Raw genomic sequence first — 14,975 nt, forward strand, 5'->3', positions numbered from 1 at the left:
GGTTTTCCTTCAGTATCATACTATCATTCAACTGCTTAAATGTCATCTTGGAATATCTTTCTAGTTGTTTGAAGTGTATGACCTCCTTACAAAAGACAGAGCAGGGACTGTCTTCTTCTAAACACTGCATTGTAAACTAGGTGCTCAATAAATTCATACAATTAATATTAATGATGCATTATATATTATTTACGAGAAAAGTTTTAAAAAATGAATTGTCAGAGAAATTGTAAACCTAGATACCACCAGAGGTACAGATCTAATTTAAAAGTTAAGGTGTTTTAGTCTCTCAAGGGGTAAAGAAAAAAATATTATAGTTATAAAAATACTATAAAAATGTACTCTTTAATAACTGGAATTTTTATCTTTTGACCACCTTCATCCATTTTTGCCCACTGCCGCCCCCCCCCCCCCCCCCGCCACTCCCTTTACTCCATCTTGGCAACCACCGATTTTTTGGTATCTAGGAGTTTGGGATATTTTTGTTTTACTCCATGTATAAGTGAGATTACACAGTATCTACCTCCAACTTTATTTCCCTTAGCATAATGACCTCAAGGTCCACCCATGTTGTCACAAATGGCAGGATTTTTCTTTTTTTTTTATGGCTGAATATCTGTGTGCATGCATGTGTGGGTGCATGCACAACACATTCACACACACCCACACATTTTCTTTATCTTTTCATCTAGCGACGGTGTGGACCCAGGTTGTTTCCATGTCTTGGTTATCGTAAATAATGCTGCACTGAACACGAGGGTGCAGATATCTTTTCCATAGTGTTTTGTTTCCTTGAGGTAAGAATTCCAGAAGTGTGAGGTGATAGCTCACTGTGATGTTGACAGCATTTCCTTGATTAGTAACGTTGAGTACTTGAGTACCTTTCATGTACTTGTTGGCCATTTGTTTGTCTTCTTTGGAAAAATATTCAGATTCTTCCCCATTTTTTGATTGGATAGGTTTTTTTTGCTATTGAGTTGTAGGAGTTCCTTAGAATTTTTAAAAATATTATTATGTCTAAAAAGCTTTCAAGAGATATTGAGTTGTATCAGTTCCTTATATATTTTGGATACTAATCCTTTATCAAATATGTCATTTGCAAATATCTTCTCTCATTCAGCTGGTTGCCTTTTAGTTTTGTTGACTGTTTCCTTCACTGTGCAGAAGCTATTTATTTTGATTAGTCCCAGTACTTAATTTTTGCTTTTATTTCCCTTGCCTTAGGAGACATACCTAGAAAAATGTTGGTATGGTTGATGTCAAAGAAATTATTGCCTATACTCTCTTCTTGATTTTTATGATTTCAGGTCTCACATTTAGGTCTTTAATGCATTTTGAGTTTATTTTTCCATACAGTGTAAGAAAGTACTCCAGTTTCATTCTTTTACACGTAGCTGTCCAGTTTTCCCAGCACCATTTATTGGGAAGAGACTATCTTTTTCTCTTTGGACATTCTTTCCTACTTTGTCAAAGACTGACTGATTATATATAATTGTGGGTTTATTGCCAGGTTTTCTATTCTATTCCATTGATCAATGCATCTAGTTTTCTGCCAGTTCCATACTGTTTTGATTACTACAGGTTTGTAACACAACTTGAAGTCCAGAATTGTGATACTTCCAGCTTTGCTCTTCTTTTTCAAGACTGCTTTGGCTATTTTTGCAGGGGTCTTTTGTGAGTCCATAAAAATTTTAGGTTTGTTCTAATTCTGTGAAAAATATTGTTGGTACTTTGATAGGGATTGTGTTAAATCTGTAGATTGCTTTGGGTAATATAGACATTTTAACAATATTTGTTCTTCCAATCCATGAGCATGGAATGTCTTTCCATTTCTCTGTGCTATTTTCAATTTCCTTCATCAACATTTTATAGTTTTCAGAATACAGGTCTTTTACTTCTTTGGTTGTTTACTCCTAGGTACTTTATTATTTTTAGCACAACTGTAAATGGGACTGTTTTCTTAATTTCTCTTTCTGTTGCTTATTAGTATACAACAATGTAACAGATTCCCGTACACTGATTTTATGTCCTGAGACTTTACTGAATTCACTTATCAGCTTTAGTTTTTTTGGTGTAATCTTCAGGGTTCTTTATAGTATCATGTCATCTGCAAACAGTGGAACTTTTACTTCTTCCTTATTGTTGTCTGACTGCCCTGGATACAACTTCCAATACTATGTTGAATAAAAGTAGTAAGAGTGGGCATGCTTATCTTGTTCCTGACCTTAGGGTCAAAGTTTTCAGTTTTTCCCCATTGAGTGTGATGTCCGCTGTGGGTTTTTCATATAACACCTTTATTATGTTGAAGTACGTTTCCTCTAAACCTACTTTGTTGAGGATTTTTATTATGAATGGATGTTGTACTTTGTCAAATGCTTTTTCTGCATCTATTAAAACGATCATATGTTTTTATCCTTTCTCTTATTGATAGACCACATTGATTGATTTCGGAATATTGAACCACCCTGGCAACCCAGGAATAAACCCTACTTAATTGTGGTGAATGATTTTTTTAATGTATTGTTGGACTCAGTATGCTAGTATTCTGTTGACGATTTTTGCATCTATGTTCATCAGAGATTTGGCCCAGACTTCTCTTTTTTGGTGGTGTCCTTACCTGGTTTTGGTATCAGGGTAATGCTGGCCTCATCAATTGGATTTGGAACTTTTCCCTCCTTTTCCATTTTTTGGAGAAATATTTAAGAAGAATAAATGTTTGGTAGAATTCACCTGTGAAGCCATCTGGTCCTGCACTTTTGTTTGCTGGAAGTTTGTTTCTTTGTTTTACTGACTCAATTTCCTTGCTAGGAATAAGTCTGTTCAAATTTTCTATTTATTCCTGCTTGTTTTAGTAGGTTAATTTATCCATGTCTTCTAGGTTGTCCATTTTGTTGGCATACAGTTTTTGAAAATATTCTTATAATTTTTTGTATTTCTGTGGTGTTGTTTATCCTCTCTCATTTGTGATTTTGAGTCCTCTTTTTTTCTTGATAAGTCTAAACTAGAGGTTTATCAATTTTGATTTTTTCAAGTAATGAAATCCTGGTTTCATTGATCTGTTTTTTTCAGTTTCTGTATCATTTATTTCTACTCTAATCTTTAATACTTCCTTCCTTCTCTGTTGATTTGGGGTTTTGTTTTGTTTTGTTTCTAGCTCTTTTGGTATAAGTTAGGCTGTTCATCTGAGGTTTTTCTTGCTTTTTAAGGTAGGCTTATATTGCTACAAACTTCCTTTCACAACAGCTTTTGCGGCATCCCAAAGATTTTGTTTTCTATTTTTTTTAAATGTTTGTTTATTTTTGAGATAAACAAGTACAAGCAGGGAGGGGCAGAGAGATGGGGAGACACAGAATCTGAAGCAGGTTCCAGACTCTGAGCTGTCAGCACAGAGCCCAACACGGGGCTCGAACTCATGAACTGGGAAATCATGACCTGAGCTGAAGTTGGACACTTAACCGACTGAGCCACCCAGGCGCCCCTGTTGTGTTTTCATTTTCATTTGTTTCCATGTAATTTTTAATTTCATCTTTGATTTCTTGGTTGACTCATTCATTGTCTAGTAGCCTATTATTTAACCTCCATGTATAAGTGAACGTGTTCTCAGATTTTTTCTTGTGGTTGATTTCTCAACATTTATTTATTTTTGGGACAGAGAGAGACAGAGCATGAACGGGGGAGGGGCAGAGAGAGAGGGAGACACAGAATCGGAAACAGGCTCCAGGCTCTGAGCCATCAGCCCAGAGCCCGACGCGGGGCTCGAACTCACGGACCGTGAGATCGTGACCTGGCTGAAGTCGGACGCCTAACCGACTGCGCCACCCAGGCGCCCCTCTTGTGGTTGATTTCTAATTTCATAGCATCGTGGTCAAAAAAGATGCATATGACTTCCATCTTTCTGACTTCGTTGAAACTTGTCCTGTGGCCTAATATGTGATCTATTCTAGAGAATGTTCCATGTGTACATGAAAAGAATATGTATTCTGCCGTTTGAGGATGGAATGTTCTGAATATAGCTGTTAAATCCATCCAGCCCAGTGTGTCATTCAAAGCCATTATTTCCTTATTGATTTTCTGTTTGGATGATCTGTCCATTGATGTGAGTGGGCTGTTAAAGCCCTTTACTATTAATATATTAATACCAATTAATTCTTTCAAGTTTGTTATTAACCTTTTTAGGTGTTTGAGTCCTCTCATATGGATGCATAAATATTTATAATTGTTGTATCTTGTTGGATTGTCCCCTTTATTATTACACAGTGTCCTTGTCTCTTGTTACATACACTCTTAAAAAAAAATTTTTTTTTAGGGGCGCCTGGGTGGCACAGTCGGTTAAGCGTCCGACTTCAGCCAGGTCACGATCTCGCAGTCCGTGAGTTCGAGCCCCGCGTCAGGCTCTGGGCTGATGGCTCAGAGCCTGGAGCCTGTTTCTGATTCTGTGTCTCCCTCTCTCTCTGCCCCTCCCCCGTTCATGCTCTGTCTCTCTCTGTCCCAAAAATAAATAAACGTTGAAAAAAAAAATTAAAAAAAAAAAAAATTTTTTTTAATGTTTATTTATTTTTGAGAGAGAGAGAGAGAGAGAGAGAGAGAGAGAGAGACAGAGAAACATTAGCAGGGGAAGGGCAGAGAGAGGGAGAGAAAGAATCCAAAGCAGGCTCCAGGCTCTGAGCTGTCAGCACAGAGCCCAACACTGGGCTCAAACCTACAAACTGCGAGATCATGTCCTGAGCTGAAATCGGATGCTTAACGACTGAGCCATCTAGGTGCTCTTCCTGTTATACTGTTTAAGTCTATTTTGTCCAATAAAAGTATTGCTATGCTGGATTTCTTTTGACATTCATATGCATGACACATCTTTGTTCACCCCCTCACTTTCAATCTGCAAGTGTCTTTCAGTCTGAAATGATTTTCTTGTAGGCAGCAGATAGACTGGTTTTGATTTTTAATCCCCTTGTCACCCTCTGTCTTTTGATTGGAGTGTTTAGTCAATTTATATTCAAAGTAATTATTGATAGATATGCATTTATTTGTCATTTTGTTACTGGTTTTGTACTTGTTTCTGTAATTTTTCTCTGGTCCTCTCCTCTCTTGCTGTCTTTCACAGTTTGCAGCAGTTAGACTGGGTCTGAGTCAAATTTCTGATTCTTGGTTGTCTGATAATTTTATTAGATGGAACATGATGAATGTTATATTAAGTGTCTGGAATTTGTGGTCTTCTTACAGAGTGTGGGGCTTTGTTGTAGCATGTCATTAAGTTACCTGCAAATCAGCTTGAGCCTTCAGAACTTTTTTAGGGAGGTTCTAAAATAGCTTTTATACCAAAGATCATTTAGCCTTACTAGTATGATATGACCCTCCTATTTGCCTGGGTAATCAATGAGGACTGTATCTCAGATGGTCAGAACTTGAATGTATCTGATCGCTGTGTAAGCTCTACTCTAGGAATTAGCCTAATGTTCCCTGGTGTTTCTTTGCCCAGACTCATGTAAAGATTTACCCTATACCCTTTGCTTAATATTCAGCAAAGACACAACTCAAGAAGAAAGGAAAGAAAGAAAGAAAGAAAGAAAGAAAGAAAGAAAGAAAGAAAGAAAGAAAAGAAGGAAGGAAAGAAAGAAGGAAAGAAAGAAGGAAGGAAGGAAGGAAGGAAAGAAAGAAAGAAAGAAAGAAAGAAAGAAAGAAAGAAAGAAAGAACGAACGAGCCTGTATGTAGACATCTGCTACTTTTTATCTGCACAGTTCCCTCCTCTGTGGAACTCTGCCTTGTAATTTCTAGCTACCTCAGCCTCAGTGAACTCTAGTTTCTGCCTTCTCAACCCAATGAGACTGTTATCTCCCACCTTCCTCCCACTATTCCAAATGCGTCTTCAAGCAAAAAAATGAGAGAGATCATACAGCTCAACTCATTTGCTTCCCTTCTCTCAGGGATCATCCTATTGCAGTCCTTTGTCCAAAGTTTGAAAACACTGTTTCATAAATTTGGTCCAGAGTTTTAGTTGTTTACAGCAAAAGACGAAGTCCAGTCCCCATTAGTCCCTCATGACTGGAAGCTGAAGTTCCTTATGAAATGTTTTACAACTGGAATTTTTTACTCAAATTATACTATTATTCCAGGTCTGTCCACAGATAATCTACCAGTCTTTTAAACCCCGGAATATACTGCAGACTAGGGACACTTCAGGGGTGGCCGGGTGGCTCAGCTGGTTAAGCATCCGAGTTTGGCTCAGGTCATCATCTCACACAGTTCATGGGTTTGAGCCCCGCGTCAGGCTCTGTGCTGACAGCTTGGAGCCTGGAGCCTGCTTCAGATTGTGTCTCCCTCTCTCTCTGCCCCTCCCCTGCTTGCACTCTCTCTCTCAAAAAAATAAATAAAAATTTAAAAATAAAAAAAAATATTTTTTGAATCCTAGATAAAAAAATGATCTTCAATTTTTTAAATAACAACTAATACTGAAACTAATACTCTGTACATACCCTCTTGCCCTATGTACCAATATTTTTATATTTCAGTATTTTTATGTTCAGATAGGCGTTCAACATTAGATACTGTGTTATGTATCTCTCCCCATTCTCTTCCCCAACTCCATACCACAACTAAGTGGAAAAATATTTTAAAGATAGTAGCTATTAAGTGTCTCATGAGTCTAAAATTTAATTCAAGGGAAAGATTGCTAGTACTAATAGTAAATGTCTTCTTTCCTTGCTTTTACAAAGGGTGTTAATTCATTTGACAGTGATGAGTTTTCAGGTTCAATTTTTAACTCAGATCGCTCTCCCTGCTCTCTACCATTTTATTATTACTTTTAACTTTGTCTAAAATATTGTTACTATACCTGTGTCTCTTACCATAAATTGTCCCAAATCTGTTCCTACAAAACAGGAATATAAACAAATAAATGCTAACAAGGTATTCTCTTAATACACCACATTCTTTAAAATGTGAAAAGCAACATAAGTAGAAATGTTTACGATGTTCTTAAAAAAGACTTAGGTTTGTAGTAGTCAAAATCCTGCAAGTCGAAGGGGATTTAAAAAGGTATTCTAATTTTATAAAAATCTTTCTTCATTTACAAAGTCAAAGAAAGGAATTTAAAATACCAGTCTAATGTAAAATGGTTTTAATTCATCAATCACATGTGAATCTTTTATATCTTTATTCAAAAAACTTAAATTGGCTCTTATAGTCATAAGAACTCATATTCAGAGACCAAATTTCTACCTAATGGTAAGAAGCTCTTGTACAAAAGCCTCTGCTCACTTAGTGACCGATAATCTTATACGTCATACTCCATTGTTGTAAGTTCTTAAAGCAGAACAACCTGCTTTAAAATACTGTGACCATTTCTCTATGTATTTCATCGTTCAAAAGTAAAAAAATTTTCATTTTATTCCTCATGCCAACTATAGGAATCATTCTATTTTTAAATAAGTCAGCTTTTAGACAAAAGGCTTAAAAATTACTTTAAAACTAGTAAGGAAAAAGCTTTTACCTCTCACCTGATTACAAGTATCAGATAAAGAATGTATAGCTTCAGAGAACATACTTGCGGAACCCGTATAAATCCAGGCAAGAAATTTAAAGAAGCAATTTAATCCATTGCTAGAAGAGAAAGACAAAACAATTTAGCATAGGTTTTGATACAAATTTCCACCAAAAACTTATGTAATTGACTATATATACCTCTATACTAGATTCTTCAAAGTAAATTAAAAAGAATCTCTAGTCTTCAAAGAACTTCTTGTATTTTAGGTAACAAGAGTGCAAATTTGAAAAACACAGGTTATGGTATCATTACTCAAATGAAGAAACATGATACGTGTAAAACAAATTACTTAAGTGTATTTTGAGAACAGATGAGAGTGTTTTATATTTTGACAAAATAAAGTTACAAAGGAAATTAAGTGTCTTCGGCGGGTTAAAGAGGATACGCACTTGATATTGTCTAGCAGACCAGTGTCAAAACCAAGACTTTGATGAAAGTCTGTTTTATCAAGCAGACAGATGCCAGAGACGAAGACAAATCTAAACCAAGCATTCTCAAGGTCATACCAGAAGGTAACAGATGTTAAAAATAAACATGGTTAGCTCTGAGGAAGCTGGCTGGTCAGATTCCAACAATAATGACTGGGACGGCTTATCTTGGGCACTATACTAGTCACTATGTTTCATGATAACGCTATTATTATATAAATATTAACATCTTCATTCTATAAATGACAAACTATAGGTCCCCTTCCAGCTACCCTTTCCCCTCTTCCACTTCAGATAATTTCTTAAAAGAGTTATATGTGCTATTGCTGTCTCAGTTTTCTATACTTTGTATTAAATCTTCAAGCCATTTAAAGATGGCTTATGTCTCGGATACCTCATTAGATTATTCTTATCAACACCACAACTGTCTCTTATTATTAAATCCCTGAAAACATTTTAGTATTTTCCTTAATCTCACAGAAGCGTATGGCACTATTTTCTTAAAATGCTGTCTTCCCTTGGCTTCCATGGTATGCTGGTTTCTTCCTAGTTCCTGGTTTGCTTTCCTTTCTCTTCCTCAGTCTCCTCTGCAGGCTCTTTTCCTCCACCCATTTCACAGATGTTAGCATTCTTCAAGGTTTCCTCCTAAGAGGTTTTTCTTCCATATCTCCAAGTGATCTTAACTACTCTTATGGCATTAATTATTATTTCTATATTAATAACTCTCTAAATCCCTAATCCAGCTCTCCTCTGTGACCTTCAGGCCAATATATATTAACAATAATTATTAAATACCTATTAGGTACCAGGTATTATGCTAAGCAGTTTATATACATTACATACATTCATCCGAGGAAGAAAGACTTCATTGCTAACCCTGCTTTACTAATGAAAAGAATTAATGCTACTGCACTTAGTGCATCACCATCTCTTCTCTATATTATTGTAAATGACTTCCTCCAGTCCAGCTCCTCTCCAATCCTTAAAGATGAGAATTATGTATTGTATCTTTGAATTTCAAGACCCTACCACAATTCCTGAGATGCCATATATATATATATATATATATATATATATATACATGTATATGTATATATACATGTTATTTTATTAGAAATAAAATAACAAATGAAGTATGGAATTAAACTTTTTAAACATCCTAAGATAGATTAATCAGGAAAAGAAAAAAAAAATAACAATAGGAATCAATTAGACAGAAAGAAAAAGAAGAGGCACAAATATCAATTATGTTCTTCTGAGGTAAGTGAAAAAACAAGAGTGCAGATATTCTTCTGTAGTTACAACCCATGCTGGTTTAGTTATTCAAAAAATGATCTTGGCAAATTCACCATTTTTTCTTCCAGAGACACAGAGAGTGAGCGAGCGAGCACGAGAAGGGGAGAGGGGCAGGAGAAAGAGAATCTCAAGCAGGCTCCAAGCTCAGTACAGAGCTGACTCAGGGTTGATCTCACAACCCTGAGATCATGACCTGAGCTGAAATCAAAAGTCCCATGTTCAACTAACTGAGCCACCCCAGGTGCACATAATTCACCTTTATTAAAAAAAAAAAAAAAATTCTATCAACCCCAATGAAAATAAGAGAATTTTCAATGTTTTTATTTTTTTTTTTTAATTTTTTTTTTCAACGTTTATTTATTTTTGGGACAGAGAGAGACAGAGCATGAACGGGGGAGGGGCAGAGAGAGAGAGGGAGACACAGAATCGGAAACAGGCTCCAGGCTCTGAGCCATCAGCCCAGAGCCTGACGCAGGGCTCGAACTCACGGACTGCGAGATCGTGACCTGGCTGAAGTCGGACGCTTAACCGACTGCGCCACCCAGGCGCCCCATGTTTTTATTTATTTTTGAGAGACAGAGAAAACACATGCAGAAGCAGGAGAGGGGCAGAGAGAGAGGGAGACAAAGGATCCGAAGTGGGCTCTGCTCTGACATTAGACAGCCCGATGCAGAGCTCAAACTCATAAACTGTGAGATCATGACCTGAGCTAAAGTTGGAGGATTAACCAACTGAGCCACCCAGGAGCCCCCAAAATAAGAGGATTTTCAGAGAGCAACTGTTCTTAGATCTTAACGACACCAAAAATAGACACAGTACAAGCACAGGTATCTATGTGGACTCTTCCTTCATCACTTTACTGACAATAATTAACAAAGACTCATTCGATTCCTTCTAGAACAATATAAACTTTTGGGATGCTTGGGTGGCTCAGTCGGTTAAGCATCGGACTCTTGGTTTTGGCTCAGGTCATGATCTCACGGTTTGTGAATTCGAGCCCCACATCGGGCTCTGAGCTGATAGCATGGAGCCTGTTTGGGATTCTGTCTCCCTCTCTCTTGGCCCCTCTCCAGCTCTCTCTCTGTCTCTCTCAAAATAAATAAACTTAAAAAACAAAAGTATTAAAATGATATAAACTTCTAACTATCTAGATATTAAGTAATAAATGTTTACATTCATGGATATACACATTAAAAATAACATGTTTCTATTTCAAATGGCTTATTTTTCAGTACTTACATGCAAATGGCAACCATCACCACTTTTCCTGGCCCTTTAAAAAAAACTGATGTCGTTCTGGACCGTGGCTATAAAAAAGAACCAAACAAATAAATCTCTAAAATTTCCCAGGGAAGCAGTTTAATGCTTTTAAGTGACTCTGAGACACCAGAAAAACATCTCTTCTTTCAAAACCTCTAAACAACTAGATTTATTTATTTATTTATTTACTTATTTATTTATTTATCTCCAGAATTTCCTCTTCGAAAAGTGAGAAGATGGAAATTGAGAATGCCTATGGTCTTTTTCCAAAACAATAAATGTTTATTTTGCTTCCTTGTAAGTAATTTCCTATCGCCAGAAAAGATCTGAGTTGGTTACACAGAAACTAGGGATAAAGTGATAAAAATGTACTGAACTACAACTGATACACTCTAAAATTTTCCCATTTCTTGAGCAACTCCTTAACTTTTAAACAAGGAACAGCCAAAGCCAAGTTTCCTTCTCTAATTTAACTCCTTACTGCTCTCTAAACACCAAAGACCTCGAGTGATAATAAGTTTAATTCCTAAACACACCAAAACAAAAGAAATAAACCAAGTAAAGAAAAATATCTTTCTTGAGTTAAATGTAGTTTTACTCTTCCTTCAATGTATACTTTCTGCATTTTTTCTCCTGCTCTTTCCTCTCCCTGGAATGTTATCATCATCTTCCAACACAATCTGTCCAGGTTTTACTCATCCTCTTCCATGTTACGCCAGGTGGCACTTTTCTACATAAAGCCTTCCTTGGTCAGTCACAGAGAATAAATATTCATTCTGCTGCACATTTATTATTAAAATTCAATTCAATTTAATTTCTATTAAAGTACTGCATATATTCCGCCTTATGGCATTTATTCAAGAAATTTTCATCGTGCAACTACTACATGCCTCGCACAATTCTGGGACCTGACAGTAAACAAAACAAGAGTCCCTGCTTTCACTGACCTCCCAGTCCAGTCCAGAAAGATAGAGAATAAATCCATAAACAAATATATACCAGAAAATAATGAATAAAATAAGGAAGATAAAACAGAATGGAGAGGAACACGTATGGGAGGGGGAGGGTATATGTGGGAAGATTTATTTTAACTAGAGTAGGAAAGAGGTTCAAGGATGATAAGGAAGCAACCATGAAAAAATCTGGAAGAACAGTTTCAGACAGAGTATACAGCATATTTAAAGGCTGGAAGAGAAGCACAAAATAAGGTTGGTGTGGCTAAGAACATAGAGAGCAAGGAAAATGGTAGGGGTTGAGGACAAAGAAGGAAGCAGGGGCCATATCCCATCGGATTTTGGAGAATACGGTAAGGAGTATAAATTTTATTCTAATGGCAAAAAGAAGGCACCGTATGATTTTATACAGATACTTGACATAGTCTAATTTATGTTTTACAAAGACAGAGTTTATAATGTAGAGACTGAATTATGGAGACAAAAGCATAGTGGAGAGAACAATTAGGAGGATACTCCAGGTAAAAGTGATAGTTTAGACTAAGGTTTCAATAAGAGACATGGGGAGAAGCAGTTATACTAGGTATCTTATTTTGAAGAAAATGCCAGTCAGATCTACTGATGGGATTTAAGTATAAAAGGGTCTATAATAAATGTCTAACATTTGGAGATTGAGTAAAAAAGCAGTTTTGTTGCAGAAGAGATAAAGAGGAGGTATTCATGAAATTAGAAGGAAAACCAGGTGAAGGCTGTCTTGGGCTCCTAGAAAACAAGGTGTTCCAAGGAAACAGAATACTGCTGGTGGTGGTAGGCACTTGAACACTTCTTCCTCTGATTTCCATGAGGACAGATACTCGCACCCCCGCTGATACTGTGGCCTCTTGCATTTAGCCAGCCCGTCCCCCCTCCCCAGTGGCCCTCTGGAGGTTGACTAAGTTTAGTGAGGTAAGTTTGGGAGAGAATGCTGGGCATGCTTATTAACTCCCTCCTTTATTTTGGGATGTGGTACACATTCTCTTTTGTTCTTTCATGGCTACGTATCTGGGCAAGATGGGTAGAACCGTCTACAATTTACTACCCAGTAAATTGTCTAAATAAGACTAAATAAGAAGAGTCTCTAAGATCTCATACACTGGCTCAGAACTCTGAGAAATAGCTGAGGAAAACAAATGAGTAAAATTTTAGGTTGTTACTGGGATCATGCCACGTGAGAGTCAGTTCTTGGTAAGTCACCACAGCTTATGGCAGTTTTGTCCCCTAGCAGCAGACTACAATGGTTTTGCAATTAGAAACAGCCCTCACTGAATGTGCTGGTTTTGAATAAGTAGAAACAGTCCTCACTGACGGTGCAGGTCCTGTAAGACAGGGTGCTGCAGCTTAAATGTGAATTCTATAGAGGCACCTTGGCTTGGTATTGTCATTTCAGGCATGAGGGGAGAAAAATGTCTTTTTTAATTTGTTCATACTCTTACAGTGTTTTGCAGTCAGGTCTGCAGACCAGGATTTTACACAGCACCTCCTAAGTTTCCTATGGACCACAGAACACAAGAGGGAGCTTCTAGATTTAAAGTGTTAGGGTCAGGTCTTGACAATGTGCAATTAGATGCCCCAAATTTTGTTTTGAACTGCCTGCAGGACTAAGATAAGGAACTAGGCAGGGAGAAACTTTATTCACATGACTTCAACTTGAACTATGCAAACTATATGCATAATTTATATGCAAACTATAAATTCTGACCATGGCTCTAGATTTCCGAGTTCTATCACTTACTGATAAATAGAAACCACAGTATGTCTGTCTTATTACAATGAGAATGTGCCGCACACATCCTTTGGCTGAAGAGAGAGAGAAAAAAAAAACCTCCATGAAATTATTTTAGGAATAGTAAAACTGTATAGAAATAAATGCAAAGATGCTGCTTAAGATGGTGGAAGATGAGAAATATTTCTTTAGAAGAAAGGTTTAAGGACTTTGGGGATAAATAAGATAAAGAAAGAAAATGATATCTTTAAAATCAGAATAGAATATTAAAGAACAACAGATTCACTGAGCTCAAACTGTTCTGATAAAAAAGACTGTAGAAAAGATGATTATGTGTTAGTTGTCACTATATCAGAAATAGTGACGAAGTCCAAGGAAAAGCAAGAGATCCACAAGGAGCCAAGATTCACAAGCCACTTGGGAAGTATCCTGTTAAAGTTACCAATAAATTCCATAATGAAAGCAATGGGAGAACCATCCCTAGAAATCAGAATGGCCACCATGCTGGGAACTACTGAAACTGGAAGATGGGTACATCAAATATCTATTTTTTTCTACTTTTGCATATATTTGAAATTTTTCATTACAAACAATTTTTTAAAAAATATTGGAACAGAACCAAAATTCGGCAATATTTCAAAAAAAGACTACCAACAAAATCAGCAAAAAATACTCAAAGTACTATTGATGTATTTCAGGGTTATAACTGCAAGAGGAGATAAAGGTACTTCTGATGCTCTAAAGGACTCTAAGAAGAAATTCACAGAATTAGAATTCTAAGGAAAGGCACAAGAAAGTAGAAACATATTAAAGGAGAAATATATTAAAGGAACAATGAGAGGGGCAACCTGGGTAGCTCAGATGGTTAAACGTCTGACTCTTGGTTTTGGCTCAGTCATCATCTCACAGATTTGTGAGTTCAAGCCCTACGTCGAGCTCCATGCTGAGAGCACAGAACCCGCCAGGGATTCTCTCTTTCCCTTCTCTCCACCTCTCCCCAGCTTGTGCTCTCTCTCTCTCGAAATAAATAAAACTTTTTTTTTTAATGTTTATTTTTGAGAGAGACAGAGACAGAGCACGAGCAGGCGAGGGGCAGAGACAGACATAGACACAGAATCTGACGCAGGCTCCAGGCTCTGAGCGGTCAGCACAGAGCCCAATACGGGGCTCAAACTCACAAGCCTTGCGATCATGACCTTAACCAACTGAGCTACCAAGGCATCCCTAAATAAGACTTTTAGATAGATAGATAGATAAAAACTTTTAAAAAAAATAAAGGGATAATGACAAATTAGATATCAGATAATTAGATAGTGTTCTGAGGAGAGAATGCTTTTGGCAGACTCAGAAGATGGTAAGTTCATATATATCAACCACTACTGGAATTTCCTAAGACAAAGAAAAATACCATAGAAAAACAACTGTCTCGATCTGGGGAGAAAAAAAAAAAAAAACAAGTAAAAGTAAAGAAGGTATTTAATTCCAGCAAATAGGACTAGCCCCATATATTTCGGAGAAGGAAAGCAGCCATCTTCAGTAGGAGAGTGAATGTTCCTTACAGGAATATGGAACAGTAAAGGTGTTAAATACTAAGGTGTTATCCAATTACTACAAAAAAGAGTGTAACAGAAAGATATTCTATTCAAATCCTGGAACATTTCAGGGTTAACGACTATTAATCCTCAAAGGCCTCTAGTGACACAGATTTCAAAAGTCAATAGCTACTATTCAAAAA

General features: G+C 36.8%; 1 protein-coding gene across 1 annotated transcript in view; it reads right to left on the reverse strand.

The window, feature by feature from the left end:
• Nucleotides 1-14,975, reverse strand: part of SLC30A9 (solute carrier family 30 member 9) — an 84,831-nt gene that overhangs the window by 25,631 nt on the left and 44,225 nt on the right. Inside the window, exons 8-9 of the mRNA XM_047857279.1 lie at nt 10,505-10,572; nt 7,495-7,597 (exon numbers count right to left, since the gene is read on the reverse strand). Coding sequence (XP_047713235.1) covers nt 7,495-7,597; nt 10,505-10,572 — 171 coding nt within the window. The remainder of the gene's footprint in view (nt 1-7,494; nt 7,598-10,504; nt 10,573-14,975) is intronic.

The sequence above is a fragment of the Prionailurus viverrinus genome, chromosome B1, assembly GCF_022837055.1.
Source record: "Prionailurus viverrinus isolate Anna chromosome B1, UM_Priviv_1.0, whole genome shotgun sequence".
NCBI lineage: Eukaryota > Metazoa > Chordata > Mammalia > Carnivora > Felidae > Prionailurus > Prionailurus viverrinus.